Source organism: Pantherophis guttatus, chromosome 7, assembly GCF_059756535.1.
Source record: "Pantherophis guttatus breed Tessera chromosome 7, ASM5975653v1, whole genome shotgun sequence".
Taxonomy (NCBI): domain Eukaryota; kingdom Metazoa; phylum Chordata; class Lepidosauria; order Squamata; family Colubridae; genus Pantherophis; species Pantherophis guttatus.
The window spans coordinates 46,878,725-46,893,089 of NC_142069.1; the positions used below are offsets into that span (position 1 = coordinate 46,878,725).

A 14,365-nucleotide genomic window follows, 5' to 3' on the forward strand; every position below is an offset into this window, starting at 1 on the left:
GTAATGATGTCACAAAAGTGAGTAGAAAGAAGAATCTACTTCAGTAGTGAAGGAGATAGTGTGGGAAGGAGGTATGAAGGCACCATGTGTGCAAACCTCTGAGAAACCAAGGAATGGGATGGGGACTGGTGAAGAAGGAACAACTCCAAAAGGATAGGAAAAGGTAGGCATTGTTAGATCAGTCTACACAAGAGCCAGACAATGAAACTGGCCTTTCCTGCATGAAGCAAAGCAACAACTACCGTGTTTCCCCGAAATTAAGACCCTGTCTTATATTTTTTTGAACCCTGAAATAAGTGCTTGGCCTTATTGCCATGCGCTCAAAAGCCCAATTGGGCTTATTATCAGGGGGTGTCTTGGGGAAGACAGGGTAGTTAGTGCAAGAACTGTAGCCTGGACTGAACACCAGCTTAGCCTCAGCTGGAATCTGAGACAGGACAGAAGGAGCAGACAGGAAAGGAGCAGAATGGGGAAAAAGCAGTTAGACTGCAATGTGAGATTACCAAAAGGTGAGACTTTGGGCAATTCCACACTGCAGTCTAACTGCTTTTTCCCCATGCTGTTCCTTTCCTGTCTGGAAATTGTGGAATTGCCCAAAGTGTGGAATTGTCCAAAGTCTCGCCTTTTGGTAATCTCAAATCTGATCTTAATTTACAACAAATAATGGTTGACACCAATCTTGCATCCAAAGCAGAGAGTAATCCAGAACTCTTCTTCAGTGAATGATATTATTTTTAGAAAACATATAGTTCACTGAATTTCCCTTTCACCACAATTTTAGTAAGATCCCAGGTTATACTGTAGCTTTTGATAATCGTTTACAATGGGAATCATATCATAGAAAATATCTATTTTTTCATCCAGTGTAAGGGGAGCTTGTTTTTAATAGCAGTTCACAGAATAAATTTTCCCCTTATCTTCTGTTCTACAATGTGGATTTTTAAAATATCAGAAAAATTGTAGTTGCATGAATTTATCATACTATGGCAGGAAATGTACATATTTGTATTATGATCTCAATTGTGCAAGGAAAAGGAAAAATACAAAAGTGTCTGGAACACTAAGAAGTTAATCTAAGAATATGCATTTTTAATTCTCTCAGTTAAAGAACATGGACATGTATCTTGTTTTTGCAATATATTATAAGAATTTAGATATTCTAGAAGTTTATGGAGCTGAAAATTGCTGCATTTTTAAGAAGAAATTAAACCTCATCTGCATCTATTTAATCATATATTTTTGCATGGAATAGAAATCAAAATTTTCAACTAATCTATTGGTAAGCTACTAAACAAGTTTAAATTTCTATGCTTCCCAGAGTCACCTTGTAGGAGAGATGGCAGCATAGAAATTTAATACATAAATAAATAAAAATAAACAAATGTAGTTCTGCTGAGAAAATAAAATGGTTATCTGAGATTATCCCATGAGTAAATTAGGAACAAAACCATTCTCTTTCTTCTATGGAGAATATTTCAAACCTTAAATATCCTGTGATACCAGCCATAATCTGTCATTTTAATACTATTCAGTTTTGGTTTAATTGTTTTTCTTGACAGTGCTGGAATAGGAAGAACAGGATGTTTCATTGCTACTACGATTGGTTGCCATCAGCTCAGGGAAGAAAGAGCTGTTGACGCATTGAGTATTGTCTGCCAACTGCGTTTGGACAGGTAAGATGATGTAGGATACAAAATCCATTAATATTTGCCACCCAATATTTTTAAGTGTCACTGTCATTCACGTCATGAACACTGTAATTCTGAAGTTTTTGTAGGATCAAAGAGAAACAAACGAACAATAGAAGCAAGCAACATTAACAGCAAATAGCTGCATTCAATGTAAAATCAATTTAAGGTTTTTGCAAACTCAATTTCCCCTTCATCCATTTCAGTCCACACCCTTTGTGCCTATTTATAATAAAGTAATTGGTGATGCATCCATGCAATTCCATTATCATGTCTGCTTTGGTCCTTTGCTAGGGATTTTAGGGGCAAACTCATGAATGCATTTAGCAAAATACAAAATACAAACAAGTATGGAAAGCAACATTATTCTACTTGACAACCCTTAGATAGGTTAGACTATAGTTCCTATCATCCCCAGCCAGGCTATTTGTGTGGTAGCTGTAGCCTGTTAGAAGAATGCCAGGCTGAGAATGACCAGTTTATTCCATAGCTTAGTGGAATTCCACAATGAGCCTTTAAAAGTATCTGGGCCATGTATTTTACTTTTATGGTCAGATTAAATACAGTTCTGCTGTCAATGCTGAAATGAGTCATGGCTGCAGCATTTCTTCGATGTCAGCTGGTGAGACAGGAAGCCTGCGAGGCATTAGAAAAAGGACAGGAAAACCTGCAGTCTGTACGTGTGCTCTAGGACCATAACAGGTCACACATTTAGTGTCAGAATGCAAATTCATGGTCATTGGCAGTCACATTCAAATTTTCTTAAACGTTTGAAGATGCACGTTGCTTGTTCTGAATTTTAAATTGGTAAATAGTTCAAGGGCTAGGGTAGCATCCTCTGAAGAAAGGCAAACAAAATCAAGACATCTGACTGCCGAACTGCATAGCTCAAAATGTATAATTGAAAAGCAGCAGATAGAGCTCTTCCAAGTTTGAGCTTTGAATATATTTTAACACTTACAAATAAATGCAACATGCAAATGATTCCGATTGGGCTTAGTATTGATTACTAAAAAATAAAATGCGATGACGCTACTACTGTCAACTTTAGCAAAAATTGGGCTTTTCTTCCTATATAAAGGAATAATGCTCTGTAGTTGAATAATGTGCTTGTGGCAAGATTGCATACATCTGGTGTTACATGCCACGGTGTATTCTTTGTCAAGGGAATGTAAACATGACATGAGCACAAATATTTAAGTTCTCATTATACCTTTGTGTCTGAAAAGGAATTTCAGCAGTAATTGTAGTCACAATAGATGCCAGAACTAAGCTATGCACAAGTGCTCGTCATTTTTTGCAGAAGAGAACCTGGGCAACTGTTTCATGAAATGTTGGGGTTATCATTTAGCCTAGTTTCTTTCATTTTCCATAACTGTGTCCATGTGGGCATGCTGTACAACAGCAAGTATTCATTGTAATGGCAGCCTGGTCACCATTTTGCATCTTCCTCAATACTTAGGCCCAAACATCATTTCGAATTGTGGTGAGGGAAAATGGTGGTTGCCAAATGCCCAGACATTGCCCAGTGCTGGAGAATACTCAAGGTGGAGACTATTCAGAAAAAAATGTATTAGAAACTCTTTTGTAGGAAATGAGGATAAGGGAAACATTCATTTTTTTTATTATTACTGAAAACAGTGTTCTGAAAAAAAATCAACTCAGCCGCAACTGTAACTGCATCAGCTGGGCTGCAGACATAGCGATGAGTGCAGAAAACTGAAAATGGTCCCAGAAAGAGATGTCATTTTCCATTGTCACATTTCTGTCATTCTGATTTTGGAGAGTGGGGGGGAGTTGGGCGGTATTTGAAATCCCCTGCCAAACTAAATTGAAAATGCAGTATGATTAGTCAGACAGAATATCAAATTGTGTTATTATTTGTATTTGTTTGTTTATTTGTTTGTTTGTTTATTATTTATTTATTTATTTATTTATTTATTAAATTTGTATGCTGCCCATTTCACTATTGAAATGATCCTGCTTGCAAAAGGTTAAAAAGAATAGAAAAGAATTAGAATAGATTTTTTTTATTGGCCAAGTGTGATTGGACACACAAGGAATTTGTCTTGGTGAATATGCTCTCAGTGTACATAAAAGAAAAGATACGTTCATCAAGAATCATAAGGTACAATACTTAATGAGAGTCATAGGGTACAAATAAGCAATCAGGAACAATATCAATATAAATCGTAAGGATACAAGCAACAAAGTTACAGTCATACAGTCATAAGTGGAAGGAGATGGGTGGTGGGAACGATGAGAAGATTAATAGTAGTGCAGACTTAGTAAATAGTTTGACAGTGTTGAGGGAATTATTTGTTTAGCAGAGTGATGGTGCTTGGGGAAAAACTGTTCTTGTGTCTAGTTGTTCTGGTGTGCAGTGCTCCAGTGGTGGGATTCAGCCAGTTCGCACCACTTTGGGAGAACCGGTTGTTAATTTTCTGAGCAATTTGGAAAACTGGTTGTTGGAAGAAATCATTAGGGCAGAGAACCGGTTGTTAAATTACTTGAATCCCACCACTGTAGTGCTCTATAGCATCGTTTTGAGGGTAGGAGTTGAAACAGTTCATGTCCAGGATGCGAGGGGTCTGTAAATATTTTCACAGCCCTCGTGCAGTATTCAGGTCCTCAATGGAAGGCAGGTTGGTAGCAATTGTTTTTTCTGCAGTTCTAATTATCCTCTGAAGTCTGTGTCTGTCTTGTTGGGCTGCAGAACCAAACCAGACAGTTATAGAGGTGCAGATGACAGACTCAATAATTCCTCTGTAGAACTATATCAGCAGCTCCTTGGGCAGTTTGATAAATATGGTATAAAAACAATTACAATTAATAAGAATTAAATATAAACTAAAAACCAAGAGGATGGATGACACAAGGCTTTGGGGGGGAATGCATTGTATCTTCAGTGAGACTACCTTTTTATTTTGCTTTGCTTTTTTTTGCTTTTCAGAGGTGGAATGGTCCAAACAAGTGAACAGTATGAATTTGTTCATCATGCATTGAATCTGTATGAAAGCAGGCTCTCCGCTGAAGCCGTCCAATGAAACCAAGATGGAAAAAGTAAACAGGTCACTCTTTTTTGAGGTAATTTATTTCATTACCTTCCAGCAACTTCTTCAAGGAGTTGGCAGCTGTAGAAGGAGAAGCAGAGCATTCAACCTGTCAAAGGAATGTGGATCATTTTTTTTAAAAAAAGCATTGAAGATTGATGGACTCTTGTCTTGAATGTATTGTGAGTTCCTGAAACAGTTGTAATGAAGGTTAATATGCTGATGTTACATTGAATTTTTCACACATATACACATGTGTACACACATGTGTGTGCATATATTAAGGAAGATTTATTTCTGTATTAATAGAATATGAAACACTGAATGTATGTATGTATGTATAAGAACTGGATGTGAGAAATTTCACGGAAGAAATGTGTATACATGCTTCAATGTTTGCAAAGTCTGTCTTGTGAATAGCCAGTCAGATGTTCAATTGTACCTGTTAAGTACTACTCCCTATTATGCGGTAACCTTAATTTGGAGCTCCTTGGATTCTTGGTGGTAAGATCTGCAAGGGGGTGGTTATGAGTACTAATATCCACAGCATCCTACAGAGGAAAAATAAATAAATTTGTGGGTTTTTAAATGAATAAAAATCAATAAGTATTTTATATGATGACCCTAGTAAATACTGATAAATATTTACTGCACATAGTGAATACTGTAAAACATTGGGGAACACAATGGGTGGAACACAAGGACCATTTCCTGTGCAAAAAATCAGAAAAGATGAAGTTATTTTTTTAAAAAGGAATGCATTTTAGTGAAGACTGCTGGATTCTTTTGAACTTCTATCTAATTTCAGTGGAGCTAGGTCAAGAGAAATCCCTAATAAATTGCATCCAATGTCATTTTGCAATAGTTATGCATTTATTCAATACCATCTACTGTGTTAAAAACGTTTTTGCTCCAGGACAGAATTCTGTGCACGTGTAACTCATTTGAGTCATTTTACAAACAAACAGAAAAGAATCTTTGTAACATATATTTATATGGTAAATTTTTAAATATTTCTTTGTCTTTTAATTTTAAAAAAGTTGTAAACCCTCTACTCACATGCGAGGTTGGATGCTAGGAGAAACAAAATCATGAAAGCTTTGTGACATAAGGCTTCTTTATTTTTTTTTCCTTGCCTATTTGTTACAGGAAAAAAAATAGCTGGCATTTCACCTTCAACAAACTTAAGGGTTTTCAGCACACAATTTATTCATAGGTTTATAAAGCAAATGATGTTACCTTTGCTTCATGTAGTCAATAAACTGCATATAAAGATGCTTGTAATTTTTAAAATGTTGTTTCAATCATTATCATCAAATGTTGCTACTGTTCTGTTGGAATATTCAGTGATACAATATTCCGCTTGAGAACATTTCTCCCAAATCTATAAATGCCTTCCACTATTCTATCTGGGTAATCAAAAATATTGATTAAGATTAAACAAAAGAAAGCCTTCTGTTCCTATAATCTAATGAACTAATGAACTAGTAGTGGTTATTACCTTCCTTAGTGCCAGCAAGAGAAAAGCAGATGATAAGATTGGAAGGTCAAGCATAGGCAGACCAAGAGAAGAGCTACTGCTGTTGAACTTTACTATTAGTACTACTGGTGACTCCACTTTACTACTTCTACAAACTGCTGACTCCAAATTAATCCAGATTAAAGCAATCAGAATTCTACTTCCTGGATAATATCACTGGGACATTTCTACACAGGAAGACTAAAAATGACATATTTGTCTGTAACCCAGTGAGAAATCCATCTTATTTCCAAAGCAATGTATATATTACAAGAGTGCTGCAGTGGCTCAGTGGTTAAGATGCTGGGCTTGTGAGCTGGAAAGCCGGCAGCCCAGGTTCAAGACCCAAACACCACATGATGAAGTGAGCTCCCGTCCTTGCCTTACCTCCTGCAAAACTTGCAGTTCAAAAGCATGCAAATGTGAGTAGATAAATAGGTACCACTTTGGTGGGACGGTAATAGTGCACCATGACATCATGCTGGCCACATGACCACAGAAATGTCTTTGGACACCGCTGGCTCAATGGCCTTGAAAGGGATATGAACCCTTCCCCCTATTGTCACCAAGGATTACTGGAGTAAAATCTGCAGGGACTCTTTTATCTTTTTTTTACCTATGCATTACAAAGCTGAAGCTCCAGAGTTCACAATTCTTGAATTGTGCCACCTTTTTCAGCAATAGCACAATGGAACTAATCAAAATGAGGTACATATAAGAAAATCATCCTTCAGGGCCATGCTTATTATTTCATGCTTCCTTCCTCACCTCAAAAAGTGTGGATCAAATCCAGTCAAAAGGTATTAATTTCTTTCACAATCATTGTTTGGTAGAGAAAAATGGATGAAGTGATAAGGAGGTACAATGAAAAATGATGACATGAAGACGCCATGTGAATGCGGCAAGTTAGCACTCAGGGCTCAAATACTCAATTGAATTCATAATCAAGAGACCCCAGAGAACATGCTCTTCTTCCTTGTAGGATACAGATAAATCCTATATGCCATCTAAATATATAATGTTTCTAGATTTATACATAACATATCATTACAAAAAGCTGGTGGTATTTACAGGAAAACACAGTATATATTTACACACAAGAACACCTGCAGACAGGCAATTAAGCCAAATTATAGCTCCTCATCCTTAGCTGAGATCTGTTTTAAATGCTCTGTTTTGCTTGTGTTTTCCTAAATATAAGAGATAGGACAGTAAAGAACTGTATGAAAATTCAAAGTAGTGTAAAACTCCCCCCAAAAACAATTGAATAGAAGGAAATGTTCGTCACTGACTTTTCCTCTTGTGAAACCACATTTCCTTCCTAGCCTTCACTTCACTTATCTAGACTATGCTTTTTTTAAAAAAGTGAAGAGAGAGAACGAAGCGATGGTTCTTGTTAGAGGGAAAATGGGGGCTTTACTTCGTGTTCTAATATCTACATCCCTGGCCTTTACAATCTCTGGTAAGTATGACTACAATTTTTCTGTTTCTTTCTTTTTCTGGCTGTGATTTCCAAGGATTACTAGGAGTTTCCACAAGATTTGTGAAATAGAATAATAGATGCCTAAGCTTTGGTTTATACAACAGAAATAGAGGGATGGACCATGGAAGCCCATAACTATTTAGATTTCATTCAGAAAGAAAATTAAGTTTGTTTTTAAAAAATTGCCTTAAATGTGAGACTCTGAGATGTTGTACTGTTTATCCAATTTCATATTTTCTGAAAGTCATAATATCACATGCTTATCAATATATATTATGTAGAATATTCTGTAAAAAAAATAGAAATGAATAGCAGAAACAAATTGTAACTGGGCATATTATTTCAGGTCATTGATCTATTTAATTGGGACTTTTTAATGAATATTTGGCAGAAAGAAATAGAATAATTATTATATCATGGTATTTTATAGTTAAGATTGACTAGATATTATCTTAGTGAATTTACTCTTCAATTTACCAATTGTGCCTTTGAAACATTATAGAGAAAATACTGTTTAGGAATTGTATTACAATTCAGAGCATTACAGCCAAGTCAGTATTAGGAAAATATATATATTATTATATAAGTAGAAACAAACATGTGCCCCATAAGGACTAGCAGTATATCTGACAGCCATTGCCAGTAAATATTATGCTATTACAAAATGTGTTAATCTCATCATGTGAATCTATTCTAACTCTGTTTATACTTTTGTAAGGCTTTTGTTGTTTAAGGAAAAGTAAAGACTGAAATTCACTAAATTTTTATCAGTATTCATAAAATTGACATTTTGTCCAAACCATTTTGATCTATATAAGAATTATTTATATATTAGGATGATGGGGGTGATGACAAAATGGTTTTAATTTATGCTTTTGTTATTGTCCTTATGAATATTAACTGATGTTCTACTCTATTACTATGGATTCTTTGTCTCCTTTTTTTAGATAGTTTTCTGATTATCCATGAGCTAAAAGAGCAGTGTATTTATGAAAGTCATAAAATAGCCTATGTGGGAATGTGCAACTTGACCAATATTAATCAGCAGTGGAATTGGTTGCAAGCAGACAAGCTTCTCCATCTTAGAACTGGCCAATGTCTGGCCATCACCAGGTCCAAGGTTGCACATTCCCGCAAAGTGATTGTTGCCAACTGCTCTGAGGCTCCTAGCTGGACTTGTTACAGCAGTGAAGGCCTCCTGGAGGTGAAAAACAGCTCTCTTTTCCTTGAGAAACGAAGTTCAAGAGTAGTTGTGAAGAAGGGCAGGAAATATCCCCATAGTTGGAAAAAACTTGATGTCAATGAGAAAGGCGAAACCATCCATGAAAATCTTTGTTCAAAAATTGGTAAGCAGTTTGAATATGTTTCCTGTCAACTACAAGCACTGACTGGTTTTGAAAGTACAATGACATTTGACTCATAGGTGAAAAACCATTTAGAAACACTTTAAAAGTTCTCCAAGAAAGTTCAGCTGTTAATGTTTTAAGAATAGTGATTAGAAATGCCTTCTTAATTATATATGTATATTTGTTATTTTTCTCCATGCTTTCAGGTAGCTTTTTGTGGCCTTTCTTAAGGATGGTGAACACAAAGATGCATTTCCCTCACAGAAATGAACAGGCCAAGATTAGCAATCCTTTAAATACATGCTCATGCCAGTAGTGTGAAAAAAAGGGGTGTTGTCTATTTGCCTGTTGAAATTATAGAGCAGTGTTTCTCAACCTTGATAGCTTGAAGATGGGTGGACTTCAACTCCCAGAATCCCCCAGCCAGCAGCGCTGGCTGGGGGATTCTGGGAGTTGAAGTCCACCCATCTTCAAGCTTCCAAGGTTGAAAAACACTGTTCTAGAGCTTAACATTTCTAGTACAAAACCAATCATACTATTAAAAAGGGGAAAAAATGGATCAGTATGCATACTCCAATATGGTGGATAAAAAAGCAACAGATGAGAAACATTATTTGCCTGAATGTACGACTAGAATAAACTTTGAATTACAGAATGATTTATTCATATCTCATTCTGTTAGACACTATGTTGAATCAGCATGTCACCCAAAGCCAGCAAATGTTTGAATGACTGGTGGAGGACTGGTAGGTTTGATGTTTTGTTTTTCTTAATGATCTGGATCAAATAGACATTTGAGCTGCTCTATCCATGACCAATAACTATGGCATAATGCATTTCTTTCCATCAAATTTGAACAAACATATTAAGGATATGGAGTGAATAATAGATGCCAACAGAAAATGATAATTGGACAATCATTGTACTCTCCAGATTAATACATTTACTGTAGTGCAGGGAATAGAAGAGGCTCCATCATTGAAACCCTTTATTTTGGCTTTCTGTTTGATTAGATTGATACTTTAAGCCCTATGCATTTTAGTATTCTTTGGGCTGGATGGTTATGACCATCACAGGTTCCAATTTATTATTTAGTTATTTATTATTTATTATTTAGTTTTAAAAGTATATGTCCAGATCTCCGGGCTTTTCGCCGTGCCCTAAAAACTTTTTTCTTCCATCAAGCAGGGCTGGCATGAACCCCCCCCCCCCGTTTTTGAGATATTAGATTTTTTAATTGTTTAATGGGTTTTAGTTGTAAGGTTCTTAATGTGTGGCCAAAGGGTATAATTCTTTTAAATTTTTAAATTTTGTATTGGATGTTTTTTACTTGGCTGTGCACCGCCCTGAGTCCACTAGGAGAAGGGCGGTATACAAATTTAAATAAAATAAATAAAATAAATAAATAAATAAATGAAGAAAGCATTAATAGAGTAAGTATATAAATCTGGATCCGATTATAACTTTGTTGTTGCTCTAATTCATCTGATAAATAAGTTTGAACCCCAAAATACAAATAAAATATTAACAAATAATATGAGAGCTTCGTGCTCCATTCAAAATAATGAAAGGAACATGCAAATCAGGACATAGCTTGAGTAGATCTCTTTGTGGAAAACTTAATAATAAATTATGTCAACTCTTTAAATCAGCCACATCTTTTCCTGGGACTGGTTATTTACACAATGAGGTCTTTCAGTATTCAGGCATTCAGTATTCCTTTACTGAAGCAAAAAGAGCTCTACGTATGCAATGGGATCAACAAAAACATGGAAAATGCTTATTACTTAGCATCTCAGAGATCTGTAGATATAGGAGTGTGATTAAGAACAAATGAGAGACCATAAGTTGTTGGATGGATAGTTGGTTTTTCCCAGGGGATTTTAAGGGATTGAATGGATTGATACAAGCTAAAATGAACTATGAAGTAGCCTATGCCAACTACTATGTTGGCTCTGGACAGGGTTATACTTTCCCTAAAAGAGCATGGATTCACAGTTCCTGGATTCACAGTTCCTACTTGATCTGGGATTGCTCTGCCCAGCTTCAGTTATTGCTTTTTTTCTGAGTGGGTGGCCTTTTCAAACATTACCTATGCCTTCATCACCTTCGGCTATGATTCAACTTTTTTGGGTACAATTAAAGACCACTTGGAAACTACAGTTGGTATAGAATGTGGCTGCCCACTTCCTGGTGGGGTGGTTAGAGTTCCTGTGGCTGGGTGCCACTATTTCTGTAGGTACTGGATTGCCTGCTAATAAATTTCCAAGTAAAATGCAAATGTTAACAAAATGAGAATCCAGCAAGGCTTGTCTATTTATTATCTTTGGACCATCTTTTTCAAACAGAGTCTAAAACCATCTTGATGAATTGTTCCATTTGGAAATGGGAATATTATTAGTTATCGTATCTTCTGTTTAACCATTTATCTCATAAATAAGTTCCTTTGAATTTTATTGGATTTTAATGGAAGTTCAGTGATATTTGCTGAAAGGATATAATAAATTATTTCTTGGAATAGATTTCATGAAGAATACATTTTATTTCTTGGAATAAACTTCATTGAATTTACCAAGTTCATATGCATTTGCCTACACTGTATATTTATTGATATCACTAAAATATTGAAATACAACTATTATTACAGTTTCTTAGGAAATGTTACTTTACACATTTATATGAAATTTCTCCCTTACAACTGCTAGATGTTTGAATTAGGACTGTAGATATTTCAGAAAGTAGAAGGAGTATTGAAAATATAATCAATTTTTAATTTTAAAAAACTAATGATATTAAAATATATCTTTGTATTCTAAGAGGTTTGACAAGGAACCGACTGACATTAATAATTATTTTTATAACTTGGAAAAATTCTTTGGCTCCTATGACAAGAAAGTTTTAGACATTAAGCGTGGCATGAGTAATTTTACACATACGTTATATCCTCCTTTTGTTTGGTCTGCAAACTTAAGCAGACAAAACAGAGGATAGGAAAAAAGAATATAGCATATGAACGAAATGACTGATATAAGTTAAGAAGAACTGGCAATAAGACAGAAAACAAAATGTCTCCCAATTATTCCCTTCTTGATTCAAGTGGTTGTTGTTAAACTAGTTACCTAATTCGTTTAGTTAGTTTTTAAACAGGTGCGATGGCTCAGTGATTAAAAAGACACCAAAGAAGGTTTATGCTTTGGTAGTTCAAGTCTTATCACTGTGTCACGGAATGAGTTCCCATCACTTGCCTCAGCTCCTACCAACCTAGCAGTTCGAAATCATGTAAATGCTAGAGGATAAATAGATCTACTTCAATGGGAAGGTAATAGCACCCCATGTTTCACCATACACCCTGAGCTGCAGCCTTATGTCACACTGGCCACATCTCTTCAGATAGAACTGGCTCAATGGCCTAGAAATGGAGAGGAGCACCACCCCCTAAAGTCAGCTATGACTAGCGGGGGCAAAACCCATAGGGACTCCTCTTTTTTTTAACTTTTTTTTTAGATTTTACACTGTTTTGTCCATATTTTTTTAAAAAAAACTGAAGGCAATTGAATGTTTGAGGGAGCTTTCATGCCACTAATATATATTTTTCTATAGTACTACAAAGGATGAAAGATTAGAAGTTGAACCTCAAATATATTCATGAACAAAGCAGAAAAATTCATGTGTGGCAAAATCCCATGTAGACAGAGAGGTAGGAATCTGACTTGTGAGTAATGGAAAACAAACAGTGAACTCCAAATATGTATACAACCTACTGCAGGATGCTGGTGTTTTCCCCTCACCACAATGTGAAATAGTTAAGAGTGCTGATATGGGGAAAAAACAATTCTCAAGACATTTGAACTGTATGCCAGGCTAAGTAACATGCAAGAAGTTTGCATGAAGGAGCATTTGTCACTGAAAAGGACCTCACAAGAATAAATATCTTGATTAAAAGATAAGTTTTGTTTTATTGGAAACATTAAACATGCCTGACAATGTTTTTCAAAGAAGTTTATTTCAGGATGAAAGTTCATCGACTGCTTCTTTTAAAAGAGCAGAAATCATAGGTTGGCATTCTAAATCTTCATAATTATATGCCAAGTGATCATATTTGGAAACACCGGCTCCTTATAACCCACTAATTACATTTTTAAAGGGAATCTTCAAGCTAAAATTGTTATATGTAGTAAGCAGCCTAGTATTGTGGCAGCAAAACAAAGTTTTGTTGTGCTTGAAACTGTTTTTAGGAGTCAGGTGTTTCTGATAAAACAGTTTCCAAAGTCTATAAGAAGTGTGATATTTTCTCTTAGAGGAACTGGGAAAAAAATGCAGTTGTAACCAACATTCAGCAATTAAATAGTGGGGCCATAAATGTCATAGACTGTACATTACTCTCCCAACATAAAAAATATTACATTATTTTACCATGGATGAGGAGGAAGAAAAAAGTGTAATCATTCATTTCTGTACTAAATTCTGTCATCTCCAAACCATAATCCATATCAGACATTTGTCAATTATATCCACCAAGTTATTTGTTAAACAGCAAGCAAGTTGACAGGCAAACTGTAAACAGTTTATTATAATGTAATTCTTGACCAATCAGATTGACTATGGAGATTCTCAGTCATTCAGGCCATGGTTGTCCCAAAGGTGCTTCTTCAAAGTTTCATTGTATGCCCAAAAACTAATAATTTGAGCCATTTGTGTTTCAAGTGGGAACTCTGGATTTGTTTGTTGTATAACTATTTGCTGTATTCTTGACTATCCATAATATTGTCAGGAGTTTTGAGTGCTGATCTAGTTTCTTCTTCTAGTACTAGGAGTTCCTGTAAGTAGAAAAATATCTTCTAACGCAGTGGTCCCCAACCTTTTTATTGCCGCGGCCCGCTGAGCGCGCGCAGGGGTGAGGCCACGGCCCAGGAGCCTTTGCGCAGGCCCATTGCGCACGGCCCAGGAGCCTTTGCGCAGGCCCATTGCACACGGCCCAGGAGCCTTTGCGCAGGCCCATTGCGCACGGCCCAGGAGCCTTTGCGCAGGCCCATTGCGCACGGCCCAGGAGCCTTTGCGCTGCAGCGTTCCTGTCCCCCGGCCGCTGCGCGGCCCGGTGCCAGGTACTCCACAGCCCGGCACCGGTCTGCGGACCGGGGGTTGGGGACCACTGTTCTAACGCATCTTGGATATTGACATCTCAGAATTATACTCACATCTTTGATCTTCTATGAATCAGTTACCACCTCAGTGGCATCCTTCAGCATACCAATTCATGGTTGGGTTTTCCTTTTGAG

General features: G+C 36.3%; 2 protein-coding genes across 2 annotated transcripts in view; both read left to right on the forward strand.

Annotated features, from left to right (window-relative positions):
• PTPRR (protein tyrosine phosphatase receptor type R) overlaps window positions 1-6,034 on the forward strand; it is a 95,161-nt gene extending 89,127 nt beyond the window's left edge. Inside the window, exons 13-14 of the mRNA XM_034403631.2 lie at window positions 1,560-1,673; window positions 4,642-6,034. Coding sequence (XP_034259522.1) covers window positions 1,560-1,673; window positions 4,642-4,735 — 208 coding nt within the window. The 3' untranslated portion in view covers window positions 4,736-6,034. The remainder of the gene's footprint in view (window positions 1-1,559; window positions 1,674-4,641) is intronic.
• Window positions 6,035-7,577: 1,543 nt separating this feature from the next.
• Window positions 7,578-14,365, forward strand: part of PTPRB (protein tyrosine phosphatase receptor type B) — a 94,761-nt gene continuing 87,973 nt past the window's right edge. Inside the window, exons 1-2 of the mRNA XM_087874098.1 lie at window positions 7,578-7,722; window positions 8,691-9,089. Coding sequence (XP_087730224.1) covers window positions 7,647-7,722; window positions 8,691-9,089 — 475 coding nt within the window. The 5' untranslated portion in view covers window positions 7,578-7,646. The remainder of the gene's footprint in view (window positions 7,723-8,690; window positions 9,090-14,365) is intronic.